We start from the raw sequence: 10,012 nt of genomic DNA, 5'->3' as shown, positions 1-10,012 counted from the left end.
TGTGTGTGTGAGAGTGTGTATGAATGTGAGCGTGTGTGTGAGAGTGTGTATGAATGTGAGTGTGTGTGTGAGAGTGTGTATGAATGTGAGTGTGTGTGTGAGACTGTGTATGAATGTGAGTGTGTGTGTGAGAGTGTGTATGAATGTGAGTGTGTGTGTGAGAGTGTGTATGAATGTGAGTGTGTGTGTGAGAGCGTGTATTAATGTGAGTGTGTGTGTGAGAGTGTGTATGAATGTGAGTGCGTGTGTGTGTGAGTATGCAGGCTAGGATGAGACACATTGTAGGGGGCATCCAATTCCTACCCAAATACTCGGGTGTCCCACAGGGTTCTGAAATCGGACCCGCCTCGATGCGTGACAGATGGAAGTCCCCGATCACTACCTTCGATGGATTCTGATGCCTGTAGTATATCAGATTCTCCAGCTGAAACAGAAAAAAAGAGTGTGGAACCAGTCAGTGTGCAGATATCTCCCTGAGAGAGAGGGACTGAGAGACACCAGTCACTGTCCAGATATCTCCCTGAGAGAGAGGGACTGAGAGACACCATTCACTGTCCAGATATCTCCCTGAGAGAGAGGGACTGAGAGACACCAGTCAGTGTACAGATATCCCTCTGAGAGAGAGAGAGAGAGGGGACTGAGAGACACCAGTCAGTGTACAGATATCTCCCTGAGAGAGAGGGGACTGAGAGACACCAGTCAGTGTACAGCTATCTCCCTGAGAGAGAGGGGACTGAGAGACACCAGTCAGTGTACAGATATCTCCCTGAGAGAGAGAGAGAGAGGGGACTGAGATACACCAGCCAGTGTACAGATACCTCCCTGAGAGAGAGGGACTGAGAGACACCAGTCAGTGTACAGATAGCTCCCTGAGAGAGAGAGAGAGAGGGGACTGAGATACACCAGTCAGTGTACAGATATCTCCCTGAGAGAGAGAGGGGACTGAGAGACACCAGTCAGTGTACAGATATCTCCCTGAGAGAGAGGGGACTGAGAGACACCAGTCAGTGTACAGATATCTCCCTGAGAGAGAGGGGACTGAGAGACACCAGTCAGTGTACAGATATCTCCCTGAGAGAGAGGGGACTGAGAGACACCAATCAGTGTACAGATATCTCCCTGAGAGAGAGAGGGGACTGAGAGACACCAGTCAGTGTACAGATATCTCCCTGAGAGAGAGGGGACTGAGAGACACCAGTCAGAGTACAGATATCTCCCTGAGAGAGAGAGGGACTGAGAGACACCAGTCAGTGTACAGATATCTCCCTGAGAGAGAGGGACTGAGAGACACCAGTCAGTGTAAATATATCTCCCTGAGAGAGAGAGAGAGAGGGGACTGAGATACACCAGTCAGTGTACAGATATCTCCCTGAAAGAGAGAGAGGGACTGAAAGACACCAGTCAGTGTACAGATATCTCCCTGAGAGATAGAGAGAGAGGGGACTGAGATACACCAGTCAGTGTACAGATATCTCCCTGAGAGAGAGAGAGGGACTGAGAGACACCAGTCAGTGTACAGATATCTCCCTGAGAGAGAGAGAGGGACTGAGAGACACCAGTCAGTGTACAGATATCTCCCTGAGAGAGAGAGAGGGACTGAGAGACACCAGTCAGTGTACAGATATCTCCCTGAGAGAGAGAGGGGACTGAGAGACACCAGTCAGTGTACAGATATCTCCCTGAGAGAGAGAGGGGGACTGAGAGACCCCTGCCAGTGTAAAGATATCTCCCTGAGAGAGAGAGAGGGGACTGAGATACACCAGTCAGTGTACAGATATCTCCCTGAGAGAGAGGGGATTGAGAGACACCAGTCAGTGTACAGATATCTCCCTGAGAGAGAGGGGACTGAGAGACATCAGTCAGTGTACAGGTATCTCCCTGAGAGAGAGAGAGGGACTGAGAGACACCAGTCAGTGTACAGATATCTCCCTGAGAGAGAGAGAGGGACTGAGAGACACCAGTCAGTGTACATATATCTCCCTGAGAGAGAGAGAGGGACTGAGAGACACCAGTCAGTGTACAGATATCTCCCTGAGAGAGAGAGGGACTGAGAGACACCAGTCAGTGTACAGATATCTCCCTGAGAGAGAGGGGACTGAGAGACACCAGTCAGTGTACAGATATTTCCCTGAGAGAGAGGGGACTGAGAGACACCAGTCAGTGTACAGATATCTCCCTGAGAGAGAGAGGGGCTGAGAGACACCAGTCAGTGTCCAGATATCTCCCTGAGAGAGAGAGGGACTGAGAGACACCAGTCAGTGTACAGATATCTCCCTGAGAGAGAGAGAGGGACTGAGAGACACCAGTCAGTGTACAGATATCTCCCTGAGAGAGAGAGAGGGACTGAGAGACACCAGTCAGTGTACAGATATCTCCCTGAGAGAGAGGGGACTGAGATACACCAGTCAGTGTGCAGATATCTCCCTGAGAGAGAGGGGACTGAGAGACACCAGTCAGTGTACAGATATCTCCCTGAGAGAGAGGGGACTGAGAGACACCAGTCAGTGTACAGATATCTCCCTGAGAGAAAGGGGACTGAGAGGCACCAGTCAGCGTACAGATATCTCCCTGAGAGAGAGAGAGGGACTGAGAGGCACCAGTCAGTGTACAGATATCTCCCTGAGAGAGAGAGAGGGACTGAGAGACACCAGTCCGTGTACAGATATCTCCCTGAGAGAGAGAGAGGGGACTGAGAGACACCAGTCAGTGTACAGATATCTCCCTGAGAGAGAGAGGGGGACTGAGAGACCCCAGTCAGTGTACAGATATCTCCCTGAGAGAGAGAGGGACTGAGAGACACCAGTCAGTGTACAGATATTTCCCTGAGAGAGAGGGGACTGAGAGACACCAGTCAGTGTACAGATATCTCCCTGAGAGAGAGAGAGGGGACTGAGAGACACCAGTCAGTGTACAGATATCTCCCTGAGAGAGAGAGGGGCTGAGAGACACCAGTCAGTGTACAGATATCTCCCTGAGAGAGAGAGGGACTGAGAGACACCAGTCAGTGTACAGATATCTCCCTGAGAGAGAGAGAGAGAGGGGACTGAGATACACCAGTCAGTGTACAGATATCTCCCTGAGAGAGAGAGGGGACTGAGAGACACCAGTCAGTGTACAGATATCTCCCTGAGAGAGAGGGGACTGAGAGACACCAGTCAGTGTACAGATATCCCTCTGAGAGAGAGAGAGAGAGGGGACTGAGATACACCAGTCAGTGTACAGATATCTCCCTGAGAGAGAGAGGGACTGAGAGACACCAGTCAGTGTACAGATATCTCCCTGAGAGAGAGGGACTGAGAGACACCTGTCAGTGTACAGATATCTCCCTGAGAGAGAGTGAGAGAGGGGACTGAGATACACCAGTCAGTGTACAGATATCTCCCTGAGAGAGAGAGAGGGACTGAGAGACACCTGTCAGTGTACAGATATCTCCCTGAGAGAGAGTGAGAGAGGGGACTGAGATACACCAGTCAGTGTACAGATATCTCCCTGAGAGAGAGAGAGGGACTGAGAGACACCTGTCAGTGTACAGATATCTCCCTGAGAGAGAGAGAGAGAGAGAGGGGACTGAGATACACCAGTCAGTGTACAGATATCTCCCTGAGAGAGAGAGAGGGACTGAGAGACACCAGTCAGTGTACAGATATCTCCCTGAGAGAGAGAGAGGGACTGAGAGACACCAGTCAGTGTACAGATATCTCCCTGAGAGAGAGAGAGGGACTGAGAGACACCAGTCAGTGTACAGATATCTCCCTAAGAGAGAGAGAGGGACTGAGAGACACCAGTCAGTGTACAGATATCTCCCTGAGAGAGAGAGAGGGACTGAGAGACACCAGTCAGTGTACAGATATCTCCCTGAGAGAGAGAGAGGGACTGAGAGACAGCAGTCAGTGTACAGATATCTCCCTGAGAGAGAGAGAGGGACTGAGAGACACCAGTCAGTGTACAGATATCTCCCTGAGAGAGAGAGAGGGACTGAGAGACACCAGTCAGTGTACAGATATCTCCCTGAGAGAGAGACAGGGGACTGAGAGACACCAGTCAGTGTACAGATATCTCCCTGAGAGAGAGAGGGGGACTGAGAGACCCCAGCCAGTGTAAAGATATCTCCCTGAGAGAGAGAGAGAGAGAGGGGACTGAGATACACCAGTCAGTGTACAGATATCTCCCTGAGAGAGAGGGGATTGAGAGACACCAGTCAGTGTACAGATATCTCCCTGAGAGAGAGAGAGGGACTGAGAGACACCAGTCAGTGTACAGATATCTCCCTGAGAGAGAGAGAGAGGGGACTGAGATACACCAGTCAGTGTACAGATATCTCCCTGAGAGAGAGAGAGGGACTGAGAGACACCAGTCAGTGTACAGATATCTCCCTGAGAGAGAGAGAGTGACTGAGAGACATCAGTCAGTGTACAGATATCTCCCTGAGAGAGAGAGAGGGACTGAGAGACACCAGTCAGTGTACAGATATCTCCCTGAGAGAGAGAGAGGGGACTGAGAGACACCAGTCAGTGTACAGATATCTCCCTGAGAGAGAGAGGGGGACTGAGAGACCCCAGCCAGTGTAAAGATATCTCCCTGAGAGAGAGAGGGGACTGAGATACACCAGTCAGTGTACAGATATCTCCCTGAGAGAGAGGGGATTGAGAGACACCAGTCAGTGTACAGATATCTCCCTGAGAGAGAGAGAGGGACTGAGAGACACCAGTCAGTGTACAGATATCTCCCTGAGAGAGAGAGAGGGACTGAGAGACACCAGTCAGTGTACATATATCTCCCTGAGAGAGAGAGAGGGACTGAGAGACGCCAGTCAGTGTACAGATATCTCCCTGAGAGAGAGAGAGGGGACTGAGAGACACCAGTCAGTGTACAGATATCTCCCTGAAAGAGAGAGGGGGACTGAGAGACCCCAGTCAGTGTACAGATATCTCCCTGAGAGAGAGAGGGACTGAGAGACACCAGTCAGTGTACAGATATCTCCCTGAGAGAGAGGGGACTGAGAGACACCAGTCAGTGTACAGATATCTCCCTGAGAGAGAGAGGGGCTGAGAGACACCAGTCAGTGTCCAGATATCTCCCTGAGAGAGAGAGGGACTGAGAGACACCAGTCAGTGTACAGATATCTCCCTGAGAGAGAGAGAGGGGACTGAGAGACACCAGTCAGTGTACAGATATCTCCCTGAGAGAGAGGGGACTGAGAGACACCAGTCAGTGTGCAGATATCTCCCTGAGAGAGAGGGGACTGAGAGACACCAGTCAGTGTACAGATATCTCCCTGAGAGAGAGGGGACTGAGAGACACCAGTCAGTGTACAGATATGTCCCTGAGAGAAAGGGGACTGAGATACACCAGTCAGTGTACAGATATCTCCCTGAGAGAGAGAGAGGGACTGAGAGGCACCAGTCAGTGTACAGATATCTCCCTGAGAGAGAGAGAGGGACTGAGAGACACCAGTCCGTGTACAGATATCTCCCTGAGAGAGAGAGAGGGGACTGAGAGACACCAGTCAGTGTACAGATATCTCCCTGAGAGAGAGAGGGGGACTGAGAGACCCCAGTCAGTGTACAGATATCTCCCTGAGAGAGAGAGGGACTGAGAGACACCAGTCAGTGTACAGATATTTCCCTGAGAGAGAGGGGACTGAGAGACACCAGTCAGTGTACAGATATCTCCCTGAGAGAGAGAGAGGGGACTGAGAGACACCAGTCAGTGTACAGATATCTCCCTGAGAGAGAGAGGAGCTGAGAGACACCAGTCAGTGTACAGATATCTCCCTGAGAGAGAGAGGGACTGAGAGACACCAGTCAGTGTACAGATATCTCCCTGAGAGAGAGAGAGGGGACTGAGAGACACCAGTCAGTGTACAGATATCTCCCTAAGAGAGAGAGAGAGAGGGGACTGAGATACACCAGCCAGTGTACAGATACCTGCCTGAGAGAGAGGGACTGAGAGACACCAGTCAGTGTACAGATATCTCCCTGAGAGAGAGAGAGAGGGGGGACTGAGATACACCAGTCAGTGTACAGATATCTCCCTGAGAGAGAGAGGGGACTGAGAGACACCAGTCAGTGTACAGATATCTCCCTGAGAGAGAGGGGACTGAGAGACACCAGTCAGTGTACAGATATCCCTCTGAGAGAGAGAGAGAGAGGGGACTGAGATACACCAGTCAGTGTACAGATATCTCCCTGAGAGAGAGAGGGACTGAGAGACACCAGTCAGTGTACAGATATCTCCCTGAGAGAGAGGGACTGAGAGACACCTGTCAGTGTACAGATATCTCCCTGAGAGAGAGGGGACTGAGAGACACCAGTCAGTGTACAGATATCTCCCTGAGAGAGAGAGAGAGAGGGGACTGAGATACACCAGTCAGTGTACAGATATCTACCTGAGAGAGAGAGAGGGACTGAGAGACACCAGTCAGTGTACAGATATCTCCCTGAGAGAGAGAGAGAGAGGGGACTGAGATACACCAGTCAGTGTACAGATATCTCCCTGAGAGAGAGAGAGGGACTGAGAGACACCAGTCAGTGTACAGATATCTCCCTGAGAGAGAGAGAGGGACTGAGAGACACCAGTCAGTGTACAGATATCTCCCTGAGAGAGGGACAGGGGACTGAGAGACACCAGTCAGTGTACAGATATCTCCCTGAGAGAGAGAGGGGGACTGAGAGACCCCAGCCAGTGTAAAGATATCTCCCTGAGAGAGAGAGAGAGAGAGAGAGGGGACTGAGATACACCAGTCAGTGTACAGATATCTCCCTGAGAGAGAGGGGATTGAGAGACACCAGTCAGTGTACAGATATCTCCCTGAGAGAGAGAGAGGGACTGAGAGACACAAGTCAGTGTACAGATATCTCCCTGAGAGAGAGAGAGGGACTGAGAGACACCAGTCAGTGTACAGATATCTCCCTGAGAGAGAGAGAGGGACTGAGAGACACCAGTCAGTGTACAGATATCTCCCTGAGAGAGAGAGAGAGGGGACTGAGATACACCAGCCAGTGTACAGATACCTCCCTGAGAGAGAGGGACTGAGAGACACCAGTCAGTGTACAGATATCTCCCTGAGAGAGAGAGGGGACTGAGAGACACCAGTTAGTGTACAGATATCTCCCTGAGAGAGAGGGGACTGAGAGACACCAGTCAGTGTACAGATATCCCTCTGAGAGAGAGAGAGAGAGGGGACTGAGATACACCAGTCAGTGTACAGATATCTCCCTGAGAGAGAGAGGGACTGAGAGACACCAGTCAGTGTACAGATATCTCCCTGAGAGAGAGGGACTGAGAGACACCTGTCAGTGTACAGATATCTCCCTGAGAGAGAGGGGACTGAGAGACACCAGTCAGTGTACAGATATCTCCCTGATAGAGAGAGAGAGAGGGGACTGAGTTACTCCAGTCAGTGTGCAGATATCTCCCTGAGAGAGAGAGAGGGACTGAGAGACACCAGTCAGTGTACAGATATCTCCCTGAGAGAGAGAGAGAGAGGGGACTGAGATACACCAGTCAGTGTACAGATATCTCCCTGAGAGAGAGAGGGACTGAGAGACACCAGTCAGTGTACAGATATCTCCCTGAGAGAGAGAGAGGGACTGAGAGACACCAGTCAGTGTACAGATATCTCCCTGAGAGAGAGAGAAAGAGGGGACTGAGATACACCAGTCAGTGTACAGATATCTCCCTGAGAGAGAGAGAGGGACTGAGAGACACCAGTCAGTGTACAGATATCTCCCTGAGAGAGAGAGAGGGACTGAGAGACACCAGTCAGTGTACAGATATCTCCCTGAGAGAGAGAGGGGACTGAGAGACACCAGTCAGTTGACAGATATCTCACTGCCAGTTACAGAGAATCTTACCTTAATGTTTCGATGCACGATGTGGAGTGAGTGCAGGTAAGAAACTGTGTCCAGCACCTGTCGAATCACATTACTGGCATCTCTCTCCGTGTATGAGCCCTGGTGAAGAATCCAGTCAAAGAGGTCACTCCCTGTCGCCCTAGAATATGACAGAGAGCTGGGTGAAGCTGGAGATTTCTAGCTGGCTTATTTGTCAGGGTGGGGGCGGGCGTGGGGGCTGGGGTGGGTTTACCCGAACGCTGGCAGTGAGATGGAGGGTCTGCCTCGGTGGCGGGCAATAGGGTAAGGGGGGTGCCACACAGTTCTGGAGGTGCCTGCCGCCAGGAGCAGATCCGACCTGGGAGTCCAGCCGCCGGCAGCGCCACATTCCAGCGCCGGCTATTCGACTGGGTGGGGAATCGCGGATGCGCTCAATCCCGATTTCAGAGATGGGCTCAGTTCTCGGTTTTCTCTCCGGCGCTCCCGTCAAACTCCCAAACAGCCCGGGATCGCAAACGAAAAGCCTCCATCGGCCCACCCCAGCAGAGAAACTCACATTTCCTGAAAAATAAAGTATTCCTCCCTTGTCTCAAATGTGTCAATCAGCTGTAGGATGTTGGGATGATTTACCCTGCAGTGAATAGACAGAAATTATTAAACATCTCCCCTTCGTCCGATTTCCTCTCCTCCCCACCCACCCAGCTCCTCTCCCCTCCCCACCTGCCCATTGGCCAGTGTGCGTCAATGGAGCTCTTCAACTCGGGCAGGAGTCGCAACAGAGGATCAACTGACAGGCATTATACATACAGAGTAAAGCCCCCTCTACACCGTCCCCATCAAACACTCCCAGGACAGGTACAGCACGGGGATAGATACAGAGTAAAGCCTCCCTCTACACCGTCCCCATCAAACACTCCCAGGACAGGTACAGCACGGGGATAGATACAGAGTAAAGCTCCCTCTACACCGGTCCCCATCAAACACTCCCAGGACAGGTACAGCACGGGGTTAGATACAGAGTAAAGCTCCCTCTACACCGTCCCCATCAAACACTCCCAGGACAGGTACAGCACGGGGTTAGATACAGAGTAAAGCTCCCTCTACACTGTCCCCATCAAACACTCCCAGGACAGGTACAGCACGGGGTTAGATACAGAGTAAAGCTCCCTCTATACCGTCCCCATCAAACACTCCCAGGACAGGTACAGCACGGGGTTAGATACAGTGTAAAGCTCCCTCTACACCGTCCCCATCAAACACTCCAGGACAGGTACAGCACGGGGTTAGATACAGAGTAAAGCTCCCTCTACACCGTCCCCATCAAACACTCCCAGGACAGGTACAGCACGGGGTTAGATACAGTGTAAAGCTCCTCTACACCGTCCCCATCAAACACTCCCAGGACAGGTACAGCACGGGGTTAGATACAGAGTAAAGCTCCCTCTACACCGTCCCCATCAAACACTCCCAGGACAGGTACAGCCCGGGGTTAGATACAGAGTAAAGCTCCATCTTTACTCACATCTTCAGGATGAGAATCTCGTTCTTTGCTGCTCTCCGGACACTCCTGCCGTCTTTCTTTGAGAATTTCTTGCAGGAGTAAATCTTGTCTGACAGCTTCTCCCTGGCGATGCAGATCTCACAGAACTCCTTCCTGTAGTGGGGGGAGGGGAGAGGGACAGGGTGTGAGACTGGGATCGGACTGTGCCGGCCGCAGCGATCGGCGCTGCGTGATGCGACGCCCCTTGAGGTCGACCAGCGCGCACGTGGGGCTGGGGGGAGCGGAAGGGTCCCTCCTGCCAATGCTGACTCCAGCTGCCGCGTGTTTGGGGGCCGCTGCGCCGCCCGCCATGGTCGAGCAGCCTGCTGACTGGGCTGAGGCGGGATGGGGGTGACGCCCCATCGGGGCCCAGCAGTGCCCTGCGTCACTGGACACGGCAGTGACCTCTCCCCTGTCCTGAACTGGACTCTACCCATCCCCCAGAGCAGGGCTGACCTGGGTGGGGGTGGGGTGGGGGGGAGGGGAACTCGCTGTGGGGGGGGCGGGGGTTGGAGGACGGAGCTCATTTTCCGGGTGGGTGTTTCGGGAGGAGGGGAGGGAGGGAGGGTCTTAGCGTGGCCTGACGGGGTGGGGGGGTCTCTGTGTTGGGGGGTCTCGGGGTCTTGGGGGTCTCCGG

The 10,012-nt window shown here is 52.5% G+C and overlaps 1 protein-coding gene across 1 annotated transcript; it reads right to left on the bottom strand.

Moving 5' to 3' along the window:
* Positions 1-303: 303 nt before the first annotated feature.
* Positions 304-9,687, bottom strand: LOC144678473 (caM kinase-like vesicle-associated protein; the record flags this gene model as incomplete). The annotated part of the gene is made up of 5 exons (XM_078538241.1): positions 9,539-9,687; positions 9,358-9,489; positions 8,392-8,466; positions 7,857-7,995; positions 304-424 (listed from the first exon to the last, which is right to left on the bottom strand). Coding segments are annotated over exons 1-5 (616 nt in total), but the record flags the coding sequence as incomplete, so codon positions are not given.
* Positions 9,688-10,012: the final 325 nt, after the last annotated feature.

The sequence above is a fragment of the Cetorhinus maximus genome, unplaced genomic scaffold, assembly GCF_964194155.1.
Source record: "Cetorhinus maximus unplaced genomic scaffold, sCetMax3.hap1.1 HAP1_SCAFFOLD_4358, whole genome shotgun sequence".
NCBI classification, from domain to species: domain Eukaryota; kingdom Metazoa; phylum Chordata; class Chondrichthyes; order Lamniformes; family Cetorhinidae; genus Cetorhinus; species Cetorhinus maximus.
This window is presented reverse-complemented; position numbering and strand designations above follow the sequence as displayed.